Source organism: Bufo gargarizans, chromosome 2, assembly GCF_014858855.1.
Source record: "Bufo gargarizans isolate SCDJY-AF-19 chromosome 2, ASM1485885v1, whole genome shotgun sequence".
Classification (NCBI taxonomy): domain Eukaryota; kingdom Metazoa; phylum Chordata; class Amphibia; order Anura; family Bufonidae; genus Bufo; species Bufo gargarizans.
The window spans coordinates 507,213,459-507,238,214 of record NC_058081.1 but is presented as its reverse complement, the minus strand read 5'-3'; the positions used below and the strand labels follow the sequence as shown (position 1 = coordinate 507,238,214).

Here is a 24,756-nt window from a genome sequence, read left to right as displayed (position 1 = left end):
AAACAGCTCACACAAGCCTGTAATCATTATAATCCGTTCCAAGCGGTGACCAAAATGATGTAAAGCACTAATTTGTGGCAACAGTCTACGGAAGGTGCTTTCATGATCCAATATGACAATGCACCCAATAAAAAAATCAAGGCAGGAGAGAAAAGGAGGTTTGACGAGTGTGGAAGAATTTGACTGGCCACCAAAGAGCTCTGACCTCAACATCATTAAATCCCACTGGATTGAACAACAACTGTGAGTCTTGCATAAGTATCAAACATCTGTACCCAAATTGTATAATTAGCAACATTTGTGTAGGTAAATATAGGACATTCAAGCCCGAAACCTTGAGTATGTCTCAAACCAACACCAGAATGCCCACTTCTGGGCTGGGTTTACCTAAGCCGAGACAGCATTGTGTCTCAAAATTTGGAACAATCTTGGCAAATTCAGAACTGTTAGCAACTATGAACTTTACTAATGGGCTTGTGGCCAAATACTTGAAGCCATGTTCTAAAGTCTAGTGTGAAGTCTTCACATAAGAGAGGGGGCGCTTATAGTAGCAATGAAAGATGAAAAACTCAGCTGTAGGGTTTTAGAGGAGGAAGTCAAACCTGGCTCCATAAATGGCACCTGGTAGGTGAGAGACCCAAGACCCATTTTGCACTAGGGCCCTGGAGCTTTAAGTTATGCCTCTGGAAGAACTCAGTATTAACTTTCATGAATTTGGAATAAGATGTTCAGCCAACACATGATATGATGTTGAGTTTTCCAGAGATGCTATGATACAGATGTGGCAGTTATGAGTGATGAAAGCAGTTATCTGAGATTAGATGAAAGGATCTGATTATTTTTTTACTAGAAACAGTGCCACTCCTGTCTACAGACTTTGTTTGGTATTGCAGCTTTAACTCATTCAAGCAATGGGGCTGAAATATAACACACAGCCCATAGCTCTTTTGTGGCATCTCTTAGGTTTCTCTCCTCCTTTATAAAACTACTGATGACACATTCTGATAAATTGTTCTTAACATGTATGTACAGATGTACATAAATACAGAAATGTACTCACATATGTAAAGTGCTTTGCAAATATATTCAACCCCCCCCCCCCCCCAGGCATTCTCCTGTTTCACCGATAGAAATATGGCAAGATTATGTTCAGCGTCATTCATCATAGTTGTATAAGAACGGACCTGAAATCCCCATATGTGCATCTGTCTTGGTTAGCTTTGATAAGTCGCCAACAAGAAACTATAAAATATGTAGCGCTCCCTGTGTTCCCAATGGAAATTACACTTTCTACTTTTTATTTCGTTGGTAAAAAAAATAAAAAAATAAAGTCTGCCAGAGAATTCTGCCTGTTCAGAGGTCAATGTAGATCAGGTAGTCCAGGGAAAACATGTTACAGTATGAACGGGCAAGCCCTAGCAACAAGGAAAACGCAATGATAAATCATCTGATCTTAGAGCAAGATGCGCGTCTACATCCGATTACAAGGATATTTTGCAGGTCAACCCATCAGACAGATCGTATTATTGTGAGCGACAGAGGAGCTCCTTTTACCCAATTTGTACTAGTTAATCAATTTGTACTGGTCTGCTGAATCACATGCTGCTGTCTCAATAACATAGAAGCAGATTGTCCGGCATGATACAGCTTTTTACTTGTGTAGTCCATAAACAGCCCTGGCGTCCATTTTATCTCGCACAGCTCTGAACAGAAGACTGGAGATCAAATTATATATTGAAAGACTTTCAGGACAGATGGGTTGCTGTAAAAGTCACCTTGTAATGTTGATCTTTTCAGCTCATCTTGAGGCCCTATTTCAGTTATCGGGAATACAAACACCCGTTCCCAATAATTGGCTCGTATAATAAAAGATGTCCGATTATTAGCAGCACATCTTCCTGTATAATCAGGGATGAGCTGCCGAGAATGAATAGAACTAAATGAGGGGGGAACGACTGTGGTAGCTATTAGTGATGGTAGATTCGGATTCGTCCAAACAGAATCTTTGTTGCGCTCGCAGTAAATATAATTCCCGATCGTCCAATGTAACGTTTAACGTATTTGCCCCACTGTGGCTAAATAAACATGGCCGCTAGATCCTCTCAGAGTTGTTCTTTAATACAGTTCGGCATGCGCTGCTACATACTGTAACGGCGTATCCGTGAGACTCCCATAATCTTGTGCCTTGTTTACTCATTATATTTACTGTAAACACAAAAAAGATTCGGATTCGTGTTGTTTCATCACTAGCAGCACTCTTTTCTCCCACGTTTAGTATGCACCAGCCTGTGTAATCAGGCCTGTGCAAGCGAGCGCCGATGGATGTGTTATCTTATCTTCCATCGGCACACGCACCGCCCGAAGATCGGCAGTGTAATACAACCCTAAAGCAGGTGATGTAACCGATCTACGGAAGAGATGAGGAGCTTGAACATGGGGCCCCCTCTATTAGCTTAGAATTTCCTAATAGGGTATATGAAAATGAATTTTCTGAACTAGACAGCCCTTTTAAGGTGGTGCACAGAGAAAACATCTCAATAAAGTTTTTCTGTATGTGAAAATAAAAAAACTGAATATTGATAGATGCTTTTTTATATACTGTTTATATACTGCGCTTGCTGTTTAGTGATGAGAGTCAGTTAACACGGAGGATTGGAAGGCTACATTTCATTACGTTATATTCATCATAACCAATTCTGACTTATGGTTTCTGTGGTAACCAGTTCTAACTGCTTGATGCAGCCATCTTAAAGGTCATTGTGAGGGTGTTTGCAACTACAAGCTGCAATTAAGATTTCTATCAATATCATGAAACTAGAATTTTTTATTGAACCCACAAACAATGGTGTATGTACATTGGGGCCGACCATGTAGTAGCTATAAGGTCCTATAAGAGAAGAGTCTGGCCCAGGTTGGCCATGTATGGTAAGAACCAGTGCAGGGATCTTCTCTCCTTCAATGTTAGCAAACAGGGGTCACACAAAGGAGATGAGGGAAACACCTCCACATGTTCTAGGTGGTTAGGCTTGTGGGTGTGTTAACAAATGCCATTTTCTATGGTGCCCCCTCATCCCCATACAGGGACCTGCCCATACAAAATACGCAGCATAAATTTAATGTTAACACAGCGTCTTATGTGAGCAATCCTCTGAATAATTAAATTTGAAGGAGTTGTTAAGAAAATTACTATTTCATAGTAACCAACAGTCTTAGGAAACAGGAAGGAGTGGGGTGACCACAAACGGGTCAAGAAGTTCTAAAGTGTGTGTGAATTTACCACAAAGTGAGCGGTTTGTGGGCATTTCAAGGGCGGTCCAGTGGACAAACTGAGGTCACATTACCAAAACACATCATGGAGCACTAGACTAAAGTATCCCAGCTCACTGAATTCAATGTAATCTTATCATGTCATTAGATCGGTTAAAGAGGTTCCCTGTCCCCATCCACACTAGGCAAGGGTCACTTGGCAATAAGGTGGTTACATTATGTCATGCTGCTGGGACTACCAGCAATCATCTGTAATAAGAGAAACTTGTCATAAAGTGGTCAGTTTCCCTGCAGCGCCACCAGAGGGGAAATTAGGAATCACACTGTAACCATTTACACGGGTATATAAAGTAGGACAGGTCCTCTAGAGTATCTATCTGCACTTTATAGCCTTGAGGGCTTAAATGATCCAAATTACATTAGTAGCTATGGTGATATGGTAACCCCTCAATGACTGCCAATATGTGTTTTTATAGCGGTCACTAACGGGCCTTATTCTAGGCCGCTGCCTTTTTACAGTGGACTAGAATAAGCCCTCCACAGGTCTCCCATGCAGCACTGCACAGGTATCCCATATGACAGTTGGGCTCCTGTTCTAACTGCCTGAAATGGCCCATTTAACCCCTCAAATTCTGCAGTCAATAAAAACCACAGCATCTAAGTAGTTTACAGGGAGGGAGCTCCCTCTGTCAGACATCGGCACCCTGCCAGTGAGATCGAGGGATGCCAATGTCTTAGTATGGGGCCTAATGTATATATGCCTATCAGGCTGTGTCACAGTGCCTGTCACAATCCCACCTACAGTATAATACACTGTACAGCAAAAGCTGCCCTTGTGGGACAAAATAATTGGTAAAAATAAAGTTAAATAAAGATTTTTTTTAATTTTTTTTTTAATCTCCAAGTAAAAAAAAAAGAAAAATTATGCCTCTGTCCATTGAAAAAATGCAGAATTGCTGCTTATTCGCCATGAATAAAACAGAATAAAAAGACATTAAAAAAAGTGTTATGTACCCCAAAATTGCATCAATGAAAACTCCAAGTTGTCCCGCAAATATCAAGCTCCCAAGAATCAGGAATGGAAATTTAAAAAGTTATGAGCCGCAATTAAAAAATATATATATTTTTTTTAAAGGGTTTTTAAAAGTAGTAAAATATAAGTAAACAGCCCTTATTACACAGGAGTGCTGCTTCCTTTCATTTGTTTTTTGGACTGGTGAGAGTTTGAATCCAATCTCCCTACAGCAGGGATCAGCAACCTCCGGCACTCTATCTGTTTAGAAACTTCAACTCCCAGAATCCTCCTTGTAACTACAACTCCCAGCTGAGTAAATGTGCATGCTGGGAGTTGTAGTTTCACAGCAGCTAGAGTGACGGGTGTTGCTGATCCCTGCCCTAGAGAATTGCACTCACCATTTGTTCTTAAGCCAAAGTGCTGCTTCATGTTTCCATTTTAACCTATTTGTAGATAGATAGACAGATAGATAGATATGAGATAGATATGAGATACATGGATGGATAGATAGATGGATAGATAGATATATTTAGTATCGCTGTAATCATACTGACCCAGAGAGTAAAGTTATTATCTTATTTATACTGTAAAGTGAATGTCACAAAATTTACAACTTGAAAACAGTGATGGTATTGCAGTTAATAAAAGCTAACCAGTAAGCTATGTGTACCCCAAATGGGTAAAAGAATAAAAATACAACTTGTCCCACATATACAGGGTCATAGAGCTACTGTACATTGATGGAAAAATAAAAAAGTTATAGTTCTTGGAATGCAACAATGAAAAAAAAAAAAAGGAAATTACTTATCCACTAAGGTCCCAAATGCATTCGGGGGAAGGGGTTAAAGGGGAGATCTAGTCAGAATAAGCTTCTGATTTGTCATACATGTGAGAAGATCACAATGGAAAAAAAAAACAGGAGCCTGTAAAAAAAAAAAATCCTCTAATAAAACGTATCTCAGACATAAATGGCTAAAATGGATGCCAAATGATGCACAGGATCGTTTTTTTTTTTTAAGGATCCGTTCTTTTACAGGATACTGTTTTTTCTTTTCTTTTTTTCTGTTCTTCTGACAGATTATAAGATCAGAAACGGTGATCTGAACTCTCCCATATAATGTTCTTTTAAATGGGGGTTAGGCCTAGTTCACGTCACCGTTTGGTTTTCTGTTCTTCTGATCCATCAGAACAGAAAAATCTAACAAAACAAGCTTTATTTTGAGCATCCCTTGTACTCATTTTGAATCTGTTTTTGCCAGTTCCGTTTGAGATCCGTTATTTTACATGGGCGAAAAAGTAAATAACGGATCTGACGGAACTGACAAAAACAAATGCAAAATAAGCACAACGGATGCTCAAAAAATAAAACGGTGAACCTAGCGTTAGCGATCAGCCCAACCGTAGACAAACTACATGCAAATAAATGAAAAGATGGCTATGTAAGAATTTGCTGGATGGGGATGTCCACACCTAGTGGTGTTTTTCATATACAGATTTTGCCACATATTCGCAGTGGATTTATGGTGAAATGGAATGTGTTAGAGATTTTGCTCTGGATTTGCTGATGTTTTGACATTATGCACTGCAAAAGGTGAAATCACTGAAAATCTGGGACAGAATCCATATGGAAATCTGTGATAATTCTGACCAGTCTGAACGTGGCCTAATATAGATGATCTGGTTTATCTGAAGTTCCAGCACTGGCCAAAAATAGTAATAGGCCTTGCCAGGAAATTGCCTGCTGGTCCAACCACCAATGCAGGTAAAGCCTCAAAAAAGGCTCACGGGTCCATCAGAGTGGAACGTATGGCCATAGCGGCCACAGCACTTGCTATGGGGCCCAGAGGTTGAGGAGGCCCAATTAGGCACAAGAACAACAATATGGAGGGAACAACAATATGGCAGTTTTTTTGCTATTTTTATGTGGGTTTTCTGATATATTATGCAATTATACATACCTTTAATTATTTGATACTTATGCTGCTCTTTAAATTTCCATACACTAGGTGGTTGGGGCTCCATCTTATTTAGCTATGGGGGCCCTATGAAGTTACACCCCTCTAGATGCAAATACTGGTCTAAAGACAGAGCAAAAAAGGACCTAGGGTGTGAAAAATGTCCTAATTTTTCCCACTGAAATACCGACCCAGGTCTTTTGTGATCTGTTTGTAGGCCATATACACACATACATTCATACATCATTTATTTGTAGTTTTTTTTTTTTAACTTTTTTTTCTTAATCTAATAAAAAATATATAGCAGTGGCAGGTTGATTCATCTGCATTGCCATAAGCTGGACTAAGATAAATTGCATATACTGTAGTTACCATGGCTGTCTCCCACGGAATATGTAGAAGACAGGGGAGAGGAGAGGGGAGAGGAAGAAAGAAGATTTACATACGGGTACTTACTGAGCTCTGCAATACTTCCCACACGTGTGGCAAGCAAAGACTGCTCTATAGTCCTCAGTTCTGATTGGCTAAACATCTGTACATCACCTGGTTTATTTGGTCTTTGGTGATCTCTATGGAGGTTCAAACTGTCTGGAAGGCAGAGGACTCCTGAAAATACAAAACCAAAAGAAATAAGATTGCTGCGCTCTTACCCTTAGAAGAAAAAGGTCAGCTAAATTATGGTTAAGGGCTGGCTTATGACGTAGCGACTACCTCAGAGACATGTTCCTTCTGAACAGAGCAACAGAGTATACATAGGTTTTAAGGCCAACACTGGAGATGGCCTCCACCTTGCAGAGCTTTTGTGATCAGCGTGGCTATTGTTGCTCAATTTAGGAAGAACAGTGTTCAAAAACATTGGATAGCTGTTAGTATGGGAAATACGGATGTAGCAGAGCCAAATCTGTCCTGTAACATATGTTGGCTGCATTACTAGAAAGCTCCTTGAGGTAAAATAATGCCGTACGGTTTCTCGCAGGCTTATATAAAACCACAGATATCAGATTATGGGTTTGTGCCAAGTGACAAACTTAGCCCTTCCACATCAGGATCCAAATATTACTAAATGTATGCCCTCACCAAAGTAGCAGAAGTTTGGCTCATCGTCATTAGGCTGGGTTTCCAGGTAGCGGTTGTGTGGCACGCACATCCAAACCGCATGCCTTTTACTGAGAATTGTCACGGGTTTGCAATGTAGTTATTGGCCACATGGTTTTTACAGGTAACACACATTTTTAACATTCCCCCTGCAAAAAAAAGAACATGCAGCCAATAACCATATTGCTAACCAGCAGCAAATCACGTGGTTTTGCTGCATGGTAATTGGCTGAACAGCATAGTACCGCTTCGTGGAAACTCGGTCTTAGGGTCCATTCACACGTCAGTATTTTTCTATATCCCGAATTGCGGTCCGTTTTTTGCGGATCCGTTGTTCCTGAAAATGTTTCTGTATGTCATCCGTATGTCATCCGTTTTTTGCGGATCCATTGACTTTGTATTGTACCAGGATCCGATTTTGCGGATAATAATAGGACAAGTTTTATATTTTTTCGGACATGCGGAACGGAACAACGGAAACGGACAGCACACATTGTGCTGTCCGAGTCTTTTCGGGACCCATTGAAAATGAATAGGTATGCAACTGGTCCGGAAAGAAACAACGGACGTGTGAATGGACCCTTAGAGATATACTGTATATGCGGGGAGATTTATGAAAACTGTTTTAGTTGCCCATAGCAACCAATCAGATTTCACATTTCATTTTTCATATCTCCTTTGTAAAATGAAAGGATCAATCTTATTGGTTGCTATGGGCAACTAAGACAGTTTTCCTTTACACCAGTAAATGGCTGCAGTGGTCAATGTGAGTATTGACGGAACATTATCACTTCTGGATGTTTTGTTGGTATCCAACAATCCCTTGAAGAACTGTGGTTGCTCTGTACTGCAGTAACCTTGTACATACCGAAGCCATTAGTGAGCGCTCCTGAGCTGCTGCAGGCCGCACATTTCCCCCACCTTTCCTTTATATAAAATAAAATACGACTGTATCTAGGGCTTATTCTTGGAGTAGGGCTTATATTTTAAGCCTACTCCCAAAACCCTGCAAAATAGTGCTAGGGCTTATTATCGGGGTAAAAATAGTGCTAGGGCTTATTTCGGGGTAGGGCTTATTTTTGGGGAAACACGAAACCAGAATAGCATGGTAAGAGCTTCATTAGGGCTGTTTCAGGTTCACACGAGCGGATGCCATGCGTGGAATCCGCTGCGTGAAAGAGTATCAAGCCCCGTTCCGAACAGCAGAGACACGGAGCAGTAACATGATTGATAATGCTCTTTGCCTCTCTGTGACCTTTTTACTCCAAAATCACGGTGACAACTTTATCTCACTGTGATTTTGTAGTAAAAAGGTCACAGAGAGGCAAAGAGCATTATCAATCATGTTACTGCTCTGTATCTCTGCCGTCCGGAACGGGGCTTGATACTCTTTCACGCAGCAGATTCCACGCACGGCATCCGCTTGTGTGAAACAGCCCTAATGGAGCCATTACCATGCTATTCTGGTGTCCAGGTGAACTATGTACAAGGTTACTGCAGTCCAGAGCAACCACAGTTCTTCAAGGGATTGTTGGATACCAACAAAACATCCGGAAGTTATGATGTTCCGTCAATACTCACATTGACCACTGCAGCCATTTACTGGCCTGAGAAGAAGCTCAGCGGTCACATGCTGTTCAAGAACATGTCACCACTGAGGCCAATGAATGGCTGCAGCGCTCAACATGATTACGGACAGGACGTCATCACTTGTGGTCTACTAGGGACTGGCAACAGTGAGAATAGGAGACTTTGAAAAGGTGTGTTTTTTTCTTTGCTTTACATAATTTCCCGGCGCTAATTTTTGGGAGGGTCAGACAACCCCCTTAATGCTGTTAGGAAATGTATGCATGTTTGGTTAGGTGATAAATCCACAGCAAGCCTTGAGCAGAAGTGTTATGTCTCCTGACATCTCTGTTTTAGCAAACTTAGGACTCTGTGTTATGCTATCCCTCTACTATTCCTCTTGGAAATGTATAAATCAATTGAAAACTTACCAGTTTGGGGGAAGAGGAATGGTAAGACCGATTTTATTTATACATTCCATGAAGAAGAACAAAGGAACAGAATAACAAAAAGTTCTAAGAAAAGATTCTCTAGAATTGCTTATACATTGGAATTACAAGTAGTACAGGAGAGGCGACAGGTCCTCCTTAAGATACAATAACGCAGCAGATTTATCAAAACAAGTTGGTTGCTACAAGCAACTGTTCCACTTTTCTTTTCTCCCCCACTGTACTCCTATAATCAGTGATGAGTGGCAAGGGCAATATTCGAATTCACAATATTTTGTGAATATTCGTCATATATTCGTGAATTTGTGATCTCCAGTCATTACTTTCTTGATTGCGAAAATCGGCAATAGGAAAATTTGCGATTAAATTCGCGCTACGAAAATTCACGATTAACACTACTCCTATAGGCAACTTTCCAATCGGTTGCTAGGGATGTTGCTAAGTGCCAATATTCGCAATTAGAATATTAATGAATACGAATATATAGCACTATATTCTAAATATTCGCGAATTCTTGAAGTAGTGATATTCGCGATTAGAATTTGTGATTCTAATATTCGCACTCAACACTACTTATAATGTAGTGAATATAGAAAAGGATTCATAAGATGTAACTGGGAGTTGTTACTACCCTGGAAATGAATTGAAAAGACACCCTACTCAGTTACCATGCTAGGTAACCTGTCACTATTCAAGACGTCTTGAGATTAGGGCATTTTACAGATGCAGAAGCATCCTACCGAAATCATGTAAGCAAATAAGAATATGTTGTGCTTTGCCTCCCCCAGTAGTGCTCCCATAATTTTTTTTTTCTCTTGACTTTTAGAAAGGTACGTGATGTAAACTGTAGTGAATGTAATCTTCTCAGCAGTGACTATATTTGTGCTATATCCTCTATTCTGATCCTCAGGTGTGTCATGTGACCCACTCTCTTATCTCCATCTGACACAGGACAGAAAGTCAGTTACTTCTCATTTTTATGACACTAAGGCTACATTCACACAACCATATGAATGAGTCCGCATCCGTTCCACAATTTTGCGGAACAGGTGCGGTCCTATTCATTTCTATGTGCTGCCCGCATCCGTTGCTCTGTGCTGCGGCCCCGCCAAAAAAATAGAACATTAGAACATATCCTATTCTTGTCCGCAATTGAGGACAAGAATAGTCATTTTCTATAATAGCCACGGCATGTGCGGTCCGCAAATTGCGGAACGCACATGGGCTGGCATTCGTGTCCGCAAATTGCGGATCTGCAAAACACCACGTTTGTCGGAACGTAGCCTAACATTGAGGCTCCCATAGGAATACATAGAGAAGCTGGCTTCCTGTCCACACATAAGATGCTGTGTTACTTGGAAAGTCAAAGTGTTGGTCACATGACACAGCTATGAAGCAGAAGGGAGGGGATAACTCTCAAATACAGTCACCGGTAAGAAGATTAACTTTACTACAGTTTACATCATGTACCTTTCAGAGCATAAACATTTTTGTGGGAGTGCTTCTTTAAAAGGTCTCCTTCTGACATTCCTTATTACTTTAGTCTTTTGAAATTGCAAGTTTTTAAAAAAAAGTTAAGACTAAGGCCTCATGCACACAACAGTATTTTTTCACGGTTCGCAAAACGGGGTTCCGTTGTTCCGTGATCCGTGTCCGTTTTTCCTTCCATGTGACTTCCTTAATTTTTGGAGGATCACCAGACCAGAAAAGTGAAAAAAAAATCTAAGTCAAGTTTGCCTTGAAAATGATAGGAAAAAAACGGACACGGATCACGGACGCGGATGACAATCTTGTGTGCCTCTGTGTTTTTTCACGGACCCATTGACTTGAATGGGTCCGCGAACCGTTGTCCGTCCAAAAAATAGGACAGGTCATATTTTTTGGACGGACAGGAAACACGGATCACGGACGCGGATGACAAACGGTGCATTTTCCGAGTTTCCAACGGACCCATTGAAAGTCAATAGGTCCGCAGAAAATCACGGAAGACAGAACAACGGACACGGATGCACACAACGGTCGTGTGCATGAGGCCTAATGCACATGGCAAAAATGCTTGACATGGCCCTCTATGGTGGCACAGAGCTCTAACTGGTCTGTATTACAGACCCTATGCTTTCCGGGTCCTGCTTTATGGTTCCTCAATTGCTTCTAGGGGGGAGAATACCTACATAATTTGATATGAAGAGGTAGTGCAGTATGGACCCATTGCAGGTTATAGGGGTTGTATTATACATAGACCCAAGATAAAGCCTAGATAAAGTCAAGGTCTTATGGCATCCATTGATGGCCCTGTTATGGAGTGACATATAGTACCCAAAGAATACAGTTGTACAGTGCCTAAATGACATTACCATAAGGCACTGAAAGTCCCATCAAGCTAGCAAATGTAGCTGCATTATTCACAACTTATTATACTAACTATTGGTTGGCATAGTTTGAGACTTTCCTTGGAACCCTGGCCCCTTTTGAGCAAGTTGGAAAAAGTGTAAAATCCATCGATACACCAAATTGCTTCACTTACTGTATTAGAAAGATTTTAGGCACATTACTAAATACAGGCCTAAGTATGTAAGCGATTGTAGAGGATCAAGGCAAACCGATGCTCAAAAGTTGAGCTTATCACAGACACCAGCACACAGCATTGTGAGAAGCCTTGGAAGATCAGGAAGTGAGTTTCATAGATGACCAAGAAGGAGTTAAAACCACATCCCACATAATAAAAGACCAAAAGGAATTCCTCAACTTCACAGCACAGACATAAATCAATGTTTACCCACAATACTGCTTACATAACATAGCTGCTTATGTGCAAGCATCAACATAAGCACAATATGGAACATAGCTCAACGTGAATGATATATTAGTGCAAGAGCGTACAAACATACACACATAGTACACGAGAGGGACAACATAAGTCACATGCATCGTGGACTGATCAATCTTAAATATCATGCCGATGGAGCGCTGTAATATACTTGACATCCTAAAGCTGCAAAACTAATTGACAGCCTGATGGTGATCATCAGATTGTCCCGCGTCTGACAGCTGAAGAGATGGGTGATCGATTGTTATCACCTGGGACAGGTGTGAGGGACCACAGCGGCCACTGCAGGAGAAACATGGTATCACATGGCACCCATTAAAATGAACAGGCGACTGTGTAAATACATGGTTAGACTGAGTTTTTATTGGGAAAAAGACAAGCACAACACATTGGATTGAATGGTCGCTGTGTAATGCTTAATTTCACTGGGTGGTGCTGCAGGGCAATTTACCACGTATCACTAGATTTCCATAAAGGTTATAGTTGGTTCCTGGAGCTCACAGCAGCGGGATACTGTGTAATGAGTCTATTGTCATGGGAGCCAAAACAAAAGTCAGATTTACCTGTCACCTCTCCTGACATGCCTGCTTTACTAAATCATTTTATTCCCCTGCAATAATGATTCTGGAACATCTTTTCATATAACTCTATATTGTTCCGTTCCACTTTCACACTTGCGGCAGTGTGATCCGGCGGGCAGTTCCGTCGTCTGGGTGTTACCACTTTGGGGGGATGTTCCTGCACAATCAGTGCTGCCAGCGCCAGTCTGTGCCGGGGCACACCCAACTGATGACGCCTAGTTGCAGATTCATTAATAAATGGAACAACACAGAGTCCTAAGAATAGATTCTCCAGGGTCGGTATTAAATGGGAAATGCAAGTAGTTGCAAGGAACTCTGATTGGGGGGGGGGGGTCTGACATTGAGGGCTGATCTGAGGTGTGATGGGGGTCTCACATGGAGGGCTGATGGGGTTCTGACATGGAGGGCTTATCTAAGGTCTGATATGGGGGTCTGATGTGATGTCCTGATATGGTGATCTGATGTGATGTCCTGATATGGGGGTCTGATATTTTGATATTCATGGGGGTCTGATCTGAGGCTGTGATATAAGGTCAGATGAAAAATATTTTTTCTTATTTTCCTCATCTAAAACCTGCGGTCTGCGTCTTATCAGGTGCATCTTATAAAGCGAAAAAATTCTGTAATTTATTTATGGGACCAAGAATTAATTTCCATAATGCCCATAGAAGTCAATTAAGAAAGCCAAGTAAATGCAAGACCACATTTCCATACATCATCCATACCAGCTGCCATACCAACCAGGTCAGGGGTCCTCCACATAGGTGCAAGTACTAGAGAAGGAACCTGCCACTATCAGACATTTATGCCATATCCTGTGAGTCCAGGCAGGTCTACAGGTACAGTAGGCAAGGAAGCAGGTCGAACCTCCGATAAGCAGGTGGACTGACAGGATGATCCCCAACGCTATCGAGGTTTGAATTAGGGTTGTTTTGATACCAAAATTTTGATTCGGTTTCGATATGATAAAAAAGTATTGCAATACTCGATACCATTCGATACCACGCAAAAAAAGTAAACCACCACAAAAAGCAGCGTGCTCCAAGTTCTGTGATACTAGACTGCGCAGCAGCACAGCTCAGTATCGAAAAAATGGAAATCCCGGTATCGTATCGAAACCGGTACAAAAGTATCGATTGGGTATCGAAATTTTGATACCAGAAACAACCCTAGTCAAGAATCGATACCCTCTTCCGCTAATCTCCAAACTTTTTGACAGCATCTGGGGAGCTAAGGTCTTCACAAAATTCGACCTGCGCGGCGCATACAACCTTATCCGCATTCGAAAGGGCGATGAGTGGAGGACTGCTTTCAACACTTCTGATGGACACTACGAGTATCTTGTCATGCCCGTCAGTCTGTGAAATGCTCCCGTGGTATTCCAGAAGTTGGTAAATGATATCTTCTGGGACCTGCTCTATGTCTGTGTGATAGTGTACCTGGTCGATATACTGATTTATTCTCCAGATTTGACCACTCACCAGAAACATGTACATTTAATTTTACAGTGGTTGAGAGAATCGACTTTATGCCAAACTCGGATGCCAGGTTGCAGATGGAGCCTGAAAAATGTAATGCAGTAATGGACTGGGCCACTGGCCCACAGGGTCTTTGTGCTATACAGCGCTTCCTTGGATTTGCTAATTTCTATTGTCAGTTCATCCCGAATTTTTCATCTCTTACATCTCCGATCTCCGCTCTTCCTAAGAAAGGTGTGAATGCCAGAGACTGGACTCCTGAGGAGGAAGCCGCATTCATCCAATTAAAGAGGTCCTTTGCTTCTGCACCTGTTCTGCATCATCCCAATGTCTCTCGACAATTCTTTTTAGAAGTAGATGCCTCCTCCATAGGAGCCTGTGCTGTTTTACTACAGAGAGGTTCCAAGGGCAAGATGTTTATGGATTCTCCTGCAAGCTCTTCTCCCTTGCTGAGAGGAATTACTAGATAGGAGACAGAGAGCTTCTAGGCATAAAACTTGCCTTGGAGGAGTGGTGTTATCTATTGGAGGGGACCCAGTATCCAGTGATAATTTTCACAGACCACAAGAACCTGACATATCTACAGACGGCCCAACATCTGAATCCTCGCCAAGCCAGATGGGCACTCTTCTTCTCCTGTTTTAATTTTGAGCTTCACTTTCACCCGGCCAAGAAGAACATCAAGGCGGATGCTCTGTCTCGGTCATTTGACTTCTCGAACCAGCAGGAGGAGCCCCTGTATATTGTAGATCCTGCTCGCTTAATCACAGTGGCTCTTGTCCTGGTAAAAGCCATCCCTCCGGGAAGACATTAGTGCCTTCTGGCAAGTTAAAACGTATTCTAGCTTGGGGGCACAACTCCAAACTGGCTGGTCAGTCAGGGATCCACAAGACCACAGAACTTTTGTCTCGCCACTACTGGTGGCCCACACTGTCTAAGTATGTGCGTTATTATGTGTCTGCCTGCACCGTCTGTGCTCAGAATAAAGTCTTCAGGACCAAATCACCCGGGCTGTTGTTACCTCTTCCTGATACCCCATGGCAACACATTGCCATGAATTATGTTACAGATCTGCCTTCTTTTGCCAGATGTACAGCTATATGGGTGGTCGTGGACCGCTTCTCCAAGATGACGTACTTTGTTCCTTTGGCTGGACTGCCCTCGGCTGCTGAACTTGCTAAACTGTTCATGAGACACATATTCCGCTTGCATGGTCTACCTTCCATATTGTTTCTGATTGCGGAGTCCAGTTTACCTCTAAGCTCTGGAGAGCTTTTTGCCAACTGCTCGAAATTGAGCTGAACTTCTCTTCCGGTTATCATCCCCAGACCAACGGGCAAGTAGAGCGAGTCAATCAAATATTAGAGAACTATCTCCGGAATTATGTTTCAGCCCAACACGACAACTGGGTAAAATTGCTACCTTTGGGCTGAATTCTCCTATAACAACCACTCTAGTGAGACTACTGGATCCTCTCCATTCTTTGTCATTTATGGACAACAGCCTCATACTCCTCTCCTTGTTCCTACATCTTCTGGGGTACCAGCTGCGGATTCCTCTTGTAGGGATTTTTTGAAGATTTGGCGTGACATTAAGGACTGCATTAACAAAGCGAACGCAGACAAGAGAAGAAGAAAACCGCCTCGGTTCTCGTCTGGAGATAAGGTATGGCTCGCCTCTAAAAACATCTGCTTAAGGGTTCCCAGTTTTAACTTTGCTCCTAGGTTCCTTGGACCCTTTGAAGTATTGAGGAGGATCAATGAAGTGACATAAGTTACGTCTGCCTCTCTCTCTGTGTATTCCTAATGCCTTCCATGTGTCCTTACTAAAACCAGTAGTTCTTAATCGCTTCTCGACGGCTCTTAACTGCAGTATCTGAAGATTCTGATGAGATATTTGAGGTCAAAGACATCCTGGACATCAAGAAGCGTGGCTATCAAGAAGACCAACTATCCTGTGGACTGGAAGGGCTTTGGTCCTGAGGAGAGGTCTTGGGAACCAGAAGAGAACATTCATGCTCCGAACTTGATAAAAAGGTTTCTGTCTCGTCATGGACTCAAGAAGAGAGGGCGTAAGGGGGGAGTACTGTAACAGCGGCTGCTGTGCATTGCTGCTCCCTGCTTACCACCGCGGTCCCAGGCGCCGTGTTCAGTGGTGATCTGCTGCCAGTGCTTCCCATTCACTGCTGCAGTCTTGGGCTCTGTCTGTGTAGGTACTGTTGTTCTGGGATCCGCTCCACAGTTTCCTCTCAGACCTGGCCACAGCATGCTTGCTGCTTGTTTCTTGCAGGACTTTCTTAAGGGCCGGTGCGCATCACTTCCTGTGCTTTATGGGTTTGGTCATGTGACCTAGCTGACCAATCCTAGCCCTCTTTAACATATATAAGTGGCTCAGCCCCCTTCACAGATGCCTCAGTGTCAAGGTCCTTGTGTCCTGCTAAGGTTCCTGATATCCGCTTGTGTTCCTGCATTCCTGACTCGTACCTGTACCTGGACTCTGCTACCTGTTTGATCCCTGTCTGCTTGCCTTGACTCTCCTGTTGCCTACCCGGATTGACTGACCTGTACCTGTGCCGCCTGCCCTGACCTATTGCTTGTCTGACTTAACCTCTGCCTCATCCTTCGGTCCTGCACTGTTGCTTCTGGTTATGACTCAGCCTGCTGACAACGCCTGTACCTCTGGTACCTTTCTCAGGTACCCCCTGGTCCGCCTGGACCAGCTACCTCGTGTGCCTATCCTCCTCAAGAGGCAGTGACCTGGTGTTCCCCTTAGGAAAGTCTATTCCCACCGTCATTGGTACTGTGAAGATCGAGGGGGTTCACTTAGACAACGCCCTTAGAGGAGGTAGGTCACTTGGCACAATGGGTTCACACCCGCTGGTTCGTGACACATTTCCATCTACAAAGATATATAAAATATAAAATAACAAGGTTTAAAGGAAAAGCTTTACTGAATGCAAAACAGCTTCACTGCACAATCACAAAAATTATAAGAGACGCTGTAATCCCCCTTTAAAATACCCTTTCAAGGTCTATTGTCAAACACCTGACAATATAGTATAAGAAGTGAAGATCCAATACGAAACGCCTGATGACAGTGATGAATAGGACTGCTCCAACATAAAAGTGGCCACACCCAAAGACTTTAAAAGCAAGTATCCAGTTCAGGAAAGTAAAAGATTTGAACTGTTTGCTCTCTTTTAATAAAATTCTGCTTTGACACAAGGGTTTGGTTGTTATACTGTATGTCTTTTTTATGCAGACTTTTTGTTTTCCATTTGGGAATCATATAATAGAAGCTGAGAACATTGCATTTCTTTTCAATTTCTATTGCACAAAATAATACAACTGAACAGAAATGTAGCTATCATGGTTGCAGAGGTCTCACCAGGGCCCTGGTGCATTAGCCCATATGTTACATTACAAGACACCAGTATTATAAATAACACATGGCAGGTGGAGGCCATGTTACAGATTTTACATTGAAGCCCCGGAGCTGTGTGATATGTACCTACATCTTAGTAGGGAGGTATTAATGTTCCTCTTCAACCTTTGTATTTTACTTGTATGAGAAACAGCTCTAGAGCTCTTCTAACTGTAAATGGGAACAGGAAGTGATCATCACAGACAGCCATTTTGTTCTAGTCACCCAGTCGCTCACCTGCATTTATTAATTCCATATCCACAACTCTGTGCCTTCTATGCTTACAAAGATTAGTACACAAGGGGAAAGCAATCCTACATCAATATGGAAGATAGAGAAGTGGAGGATGGGGTGCAAAGTCTGGTGAAGACCCCTGGGGAAAAAGATTTTGTGGGGCTCCTCCATTTTCTTGAAAGAAAGGGAGGCTAGCTATGAAAAATTAGCCTACCTGTGAAAAATTGAGCTTAAAAAGCTACACAACTTAAGTAACAGTGCTATGCAGCATTCAAATAGTACCACCACACTGTGCATCAATGTATATGATGAATGATAAGATAGGCAGGCATTGAAGGTAATGTTGGGAAATGACCCTTGTGGGAGCTGTAATATTAGTGTCATATTTGGTCATCTAGTAACATAGTACATAAGGCCGAAAAAAGACATGTGTCCATCTAGTTCGGCCTGTCATCCTGCAAGTTGATCCAGAGAAAGGCAAAAAAAAAAAATGTGAGGTAGAAGCCAATTTTCTCCATCAAAAAATTCCTTCTAGCGGTAAAAGAAACAAATATTACATGATTTTTTTGTTTGATAAAACTTCAAAGATGATGTGTCATCTGAAAAGGTTGATTAAAGCTCCTTCTGCTCTATAGCATGCTGCTTTCAGAACACATTGCATTTTGTGGTGACACGACCTCTGTAAACCTATTTTTGATCTTCACAGAAAATGCTTTTTTAATGTTTATTTTCCCCGGATTTGCAGCTGGACAGGATTGGACAAACATGACTGATTTCTTCCAGAAACAGCGCCACACCTTACCACAGGTGGTGTGTGATATTGCAGCTGAGCTCCAATCTGCTTCAACAGAGCTGAGCTGCAATACCAGATATAGCCCATGGACAGATGTGCAGCTGTTTATAGAAGAAAGCGTCCATGTCTCTCTAACGGCGAGTTCACATCAGCGTTATGTATTCTGTTATGGCTTTCCATTATAACATGGTTATAACGGAAAATAACATAATCCATAAGATGAAAGTCAAAATGGAAGCCTTTAAGAGGCATTCTGTTTTGATCCGTCATAATAGAAGTCTATGGGAATCATAACAAATCCGTCTGGTTCCCATTATGCAAGACGGAAAACAAAGTCCTTTTTTTCTGTTCTGCATAACGGGAACCAGACGGATCCATTATGATCTCCATAGACTTCTATTCTGACGGATCAAGACAGAATGACTTTTAAAGGCTTCCATTTTGCATTCCTGCCATAATACAAGGACTGGACTCCTGCATAATGGAAACTAAGACGGATCCATTATGCTGCCCATAGACTTGTATTATGAAGGATCAAAACTGAATGCCTCCTAAAAGCTTCCATTTTGATTTCCGTCTTATGGGTTCCGTTATTTTCCGTTATAACCATGTTATAACGAAAAACAAAAACGGAATCCATAACAGCGATGTGAACTCTCCCTAAACCTGTACAACTTCTTTAAATATTGATGGCCTATACTTTGCCCTATTAATAATCTAGAACATTATCTTCTTTAGTAATAAAAAAGTAACATGCAGAATCTGATAAATCCGCCAAGAACAAAATGTTTCTGAATCTCCTGCAGATATCATCTACGTACTTGCTAAAGCAATCAATAACAGCAACGTAATAACTCTCTATTAATCATCTGGAAGAGATCCACCGATTTTATTTTAAACATGCGGAGGACTGAATGACGGAAAGCAAGATGCATTCATGTGTTACAAAAAAATATATCGCCTCCTCAATTTCTTCTTGATTCCTTCCAGGAATAGTCTTGACTTTATTCTGCCAGTTAAGGTTGCCAAAGAAAACGATTGAATTAATCTTACAGGTCACATGATAATGACAGGATATTATTGATCCCCTGTGGTGGGCTTTCCATAAGAAACCTTAGGACTGTCACTAACAGTGAGACACCTGCCTATGTATGCCTGCATGGTCTGTACATGGTCAAGTACTGTCTAAAGGTCCTATAAAACTGCACAATTTTCAGACCAATTATCAGAAATGAGTGTTCACCTGTATAAATTGAGCAAGTGATCAGCAGATAAATGAGCAAATACTCGTTTGTCGGCTGATGACAATGAAAGATGCCTGATTATCGCCAGCACATCCCCCTGTGTAGTCAACAGAACTGAATATGGGGGGGGGAACAACAACTACTGCAGCAATTGTTCCTCCCAAATTCAGTACGTATCGGCCTATGTTATCAAGATGCTGCAAATGAGCACGGATGGATGTGTTATTATCCATCAGTGCTCGCAATGCCCAAACATTGGGCAGTGTAAAGCAGCCCTACAGTCTGTATTACACAGGCCGATTGAGCAAGCGATTGTCAGGAGGGAAGCATTTCCTCCTGTCAATCACCTACTCACTAGTAGAGGAGACCACTGCTATTACATGCAACAATCTCCTCCGCTGCATGAGAAGGAGCGATCGCTATTGCATCGCACATCTCCGTGCTGTCTAGTGGTTTTCTGGTGGCAGATCGTAATTAGACACCAGGATCCGCCACCGGCAAACGGTGCTTAAAAATCACAATTGCCCGATGAACGGCTGCAATTAGCGGCAGTATTACAGTGCAAAATGATTGCTAACGTGTCATGTGACCAGCAATTTCACTTTTCAACTCACAAGGGACAGGAAGTCAGTTATTTCTCTATTCATTCCTATGAGACTGACATTGAGGCTCCCATAGAGAAACTGGCTTCTTGCCCACACAAAAAGTCTGTGTTTTTTGGAGAGTCAGAGTGTTGGTCACATGACACAGCTGAGGATCAGAAGGGAGGTTATAACTCACAAATACAGTGACTAGTAGGAAGATTACCTTCACTAGCGTTTACATCGTGTACCTTTCTAACAGGTCAGAGAATAACAATTTTTACTCCTATCCTACACTTTAGAGAGACCCTGGTTACTAACTTCTCAACCATCTGCCAGCCACTTCATCCACACTTCTGCCTCGCACCCTGCCAAAACACCTTACAACAAGGCCATCCCAATCACCACCAGGAAGGAGCCCCAGCATCAGGGTGTGCCCCGATGGAAAAAAGGGTGCACCCTCTATTCCCCGCATGGCCCTAGGAGGCCTCGGTGGGAGGGCTGCCACTGTGATGCGTCTGTAAAGCTACCTCAACCAGAGTTACCACCACTCACATCCTCCACTTCTCCTGGGTTCACTACAGATAATGGCTGAATAGAAAATATAAAGACTCCACACAAAAAGATGACCCTCTAACCCATAAGAAAGATCTTTCCAACAACAAAGGTCGAACAGGATCTTCCACAATCCACTGTAATATCTTATACCAGGACAAAATCCTACACACAGAAATCCTTCTGCCTCCAAAATGTATCTGACTGCTTTTGGCACAGATTTAGCATGAGTTAATTTAGATTAGTGGAAACCTGCTGTTCTAAAGAAAAAGTTCTATGAAATAAACCAGATGATTTACTGCAATCCACACATTATCTAGTGGGTAATACTGAGGACATTATGGGCACCATTGTCCCATAGGCTGGTACAGGAAGAACATCTCTAACTTTGCAAAGTGTCAGAATTTAGACTCATGGCAGGATTAAATTCAGTTCTTAGAATTCTCAAATTATAATACAAGTCTTACCACTCTTATTGGATAGAAATGGGGCAGAAATTGTTCATGCTTCATACTGCAGTTACTTTATGTAAGGTGTTAATACCGTAATTAATAGTGCCAAGAGGCTGAGCTTTAGGTGAGCCTACACTGAAGGTGCCCAAAAACATTAGAGAAAGGTCAGCAGAACCTGCAGATTTCGACAGGAACAATGGACTATCCAAAGATTATAGAAGTGTCCTGACACTCGAGAGCAGATTTCAGGTGATTTCAACATGTTTGATCCTTTTATTCCCACAGGAAAGGTGTCCAGTAGCATCTTACTTCCGTCTTTGCATTGAAAATATATACACACTTGTGAGAGAGTTGTAAATAGCCCTTGCCCCTCTTACAAAGAAGAGCTGTATGCACATATCCGTATATTACGGCGTATAAGACGCCCCCAAACTCTTCCAGTTAAAGTATAGGGTTTGGGCTATACTCGCCTATATAAGACTATGCAACCAGGGGGGCGTGGCTAGGCAGCCGTTCGTGATGACCGCATGAAACGATTGTACCCGGCTCCCTTAGTAAACATACCAATGATGCCACGGGGGAAGAAGACCCAAGCCAAGCAGGGCAGGCTGGACTTTTACTTTGATAATGGTGCGGACTCAGCTGCCGCCTGCCTCAGCCGCCTGAGACTCATCATCACCGCTCACTGTAGCGGCCCCGGCTACCCTCAACTCCAGGGCAGCGTGAAGACCACACGAGCGCAAACAACCTGCGCCACTCACCCGGTTGCCCAGCTCATGCTTCAGGAGGTTCGGTCAGAGCGGGTCCGGCCAGAGTCTCTTCACAACAGGGGCACATGGAAGTGCAGAATGGAAAATTTGCTGTTTCCCACAATCAGCTAATAGATAATCAAGACTATGCAACCAACTCATGAACAGCGCCCTCTATTGGTTTCATAGTCTTATAACAAGACTATTCGCTGTTGAGAGATCGTGAAAACTCAGATCCGATGGTATATTCTAACCCTGAGGCGTTCCCATGGTGATGGGGACGCCTCAGGGTTAGAATATACCATCAGATCTGAGTTTTCACCATCTCACAACAGCGAATAGTGTTGTCATAATCTCCAGTCCGGCTCGGAAGTAAGTACTGTAAGTTTCAGCAAGCCGTATACAGGCTTATCAGACGACACCCAGCGTATAAGACTTCCCCTAACTTTTGAGAAAATATTCATGTGTTAAACATTTGTGTTATATGCCGGAAAATACGGGTATCTCATTGCTATGGCTTACCTACTGTTGCAGTAGACACTCTACCTAATTTGAACGGGTGGACAGCTACCGTATGTGATGGTTATTGCAGAGGACTTGCCAGCTTCACACTGTTAATGCTTATTGCATACTATCATATCTCCCTAACCTTATGTGTGCCATGTACTTGCATTCATGTTGATACCTCATGTTTGTTATGTGATATGTTACATTTGGGCTATGTGGGTTCAGAAGAAGGTACTGAGCTAACTAAGGTGGGTGAAAAGCTCTGTGCGCACAGGCCCTGTAGATAGTTGTCTAATGGTGTGAAATATTGAAGGTGGTCTGTAACAGCGTATGACTACTCTTGGGGTGCCCAAGACTGAGTATGAACTTAAAGACTCTGCAGATTTCTGTTTGTAGCTAGCTAGCAGTGGAGGTGAGTGGCACTAATCATAAAGGTACACCCTCTCAGGGGCTGAATAAGGAAAAAGACACAGGACAGCAAAGAAGGCAAGGCTGGCGCTGTGGGGTAGACAGAAGCTGCCTAGCTGATGGCAGTCAAGGCCTGCAATAGTTGGGCTTGTGACCATGAATAGCCAGCCTGCTGCCTTTAAGCAACTCTATGACTGAGGAGAGTGTGTGCACATTAGTGGTGTGGAGGGACTTACCTCAGAGACTGTGCAGACTGTGTAGTACTGTTCAAAATAGAGAATAAGCTGTGGTGAAAACTGTGGACACCACCATTTTTGTGCTGCCACTTTGAGGAGACCAAAGCTAGAGGGAGCGTGAGTTGTTGGCTCTTAAAAGGCCTGTTGCCTCTGACTAAGACTGTGCCCTAAATTGGCAGGCTCTAAAACCACTAAGCCGGTTGCCTTTTGTAAGATTTTAACCACTAAGCCTGTTGCCTGTTAATAGACAACCAAGCTTGTTGCCCTACGTCTTGTTTAAATTGAGCTTTTCTCTGTTTCCTTCTGCTATTCTAATTCTAATAGGGAGACACACATGCCACTCAGATCCAACACTATCCTTCGAGCATCTGTGTTTATGGAAAAATAGCTGTTGGTAAAAAAAAATCATTTGGTCAAGAGGAGCTATTGAAGGTGGCGTTAACCCAAATTATCCCATTACAAATCTATAAGATTAAGCATGTTCCCTTTTAGCACATTCACTTCCAGACTGTTCAGCTTAGGGCCTTCTGTTCATCAGTAAACATTGATTATTTAGTCCGCAATTTATGACCCTTGCTCTTAAAAAATAGTCATCGAGGAAGGAAGCAACAGTTGCAAAATGTATCCCTCCTAGACACAATAAAAGTCTGATTTATGGCACATTGTAATAAAAAAAAGTACATTTACTTGTTTCCTCAGTCAGTCTGACCTAACCTTAACCTGTAGAACATGGGTATTGTTGCTTAACCAAAGTGTCTCAGGAGACCCCAATAGAAAACGTTATCTAAAAAATACAGGTCAGAACACAAAGCTTATGAAATGCCGGGATGGTGGGAAGTTGTAACAATGACCAATGTTTGTTTTATTGTGAGTTTGGACCCACAAATGTATTAGGAAACAGGAAAAATATCTAAAGTCACATGGTAAATGAAATATTTCTGATCACCTTCACAGTATCAGTGCTTTTTTCCATGTATAGACATCTGTTAATTTTAATAATAATTTTAATATTCAATAATACGGCATATAAGAAGAGCAACAGCTCTAAAATTCTAATTGCAGATCCAAGAAGGAGTACGTATTGTCTCCATACATCATAATGGGACAGCCCAATATCCACACATATCTGAGTAAGGGTCCATTCACATGTTCGCAAAATGGATCCGGATCCATTCCGCAACGTTGCGGAACGGATCCGGACCCATTCATTTTCAATGGGGCCGGAAAAGATGCGGACAGCAGACAGTGTGCTGTCCGCATCCGCACTTCCATTCCGCATCCACACTTCCGTTCCGCAAAAAATAGAACATGTCCTATTCTTGTCCGCAGACACGGACAAGA

At 42.3% G+C, this 24,756-nt stretch overlaps 1 protein-coding gene across 2 annotated transcripts in view; it reads right to left on the bottom strand.

The window, feature by feature from the left end:
- The window catches only part of BTBD11 (BTB domain containing 11), a 199,944-nt gene that overhangs the window by 89,097 nt on the left and 86,091 nt on the right, over window positions 1-24,756 (bottom strand). Inside the window, exon 2 of one of the 2 annotated variants that reach the window (XM_044281276.1) lies at window positions 6,694-6,843. The exons of the other annotated variant lie outside the window; for it this stretch is intronic. Coding sequence (XP_044137211.1) covers window positions 6,694-6,843 — 150 coding nt within the window. The remainder of the gene's footprint in view (window positions 1-6,693; window positions 6,844-24,756) is intronic. 2 annotated transcript variants of the gene reach the window in all.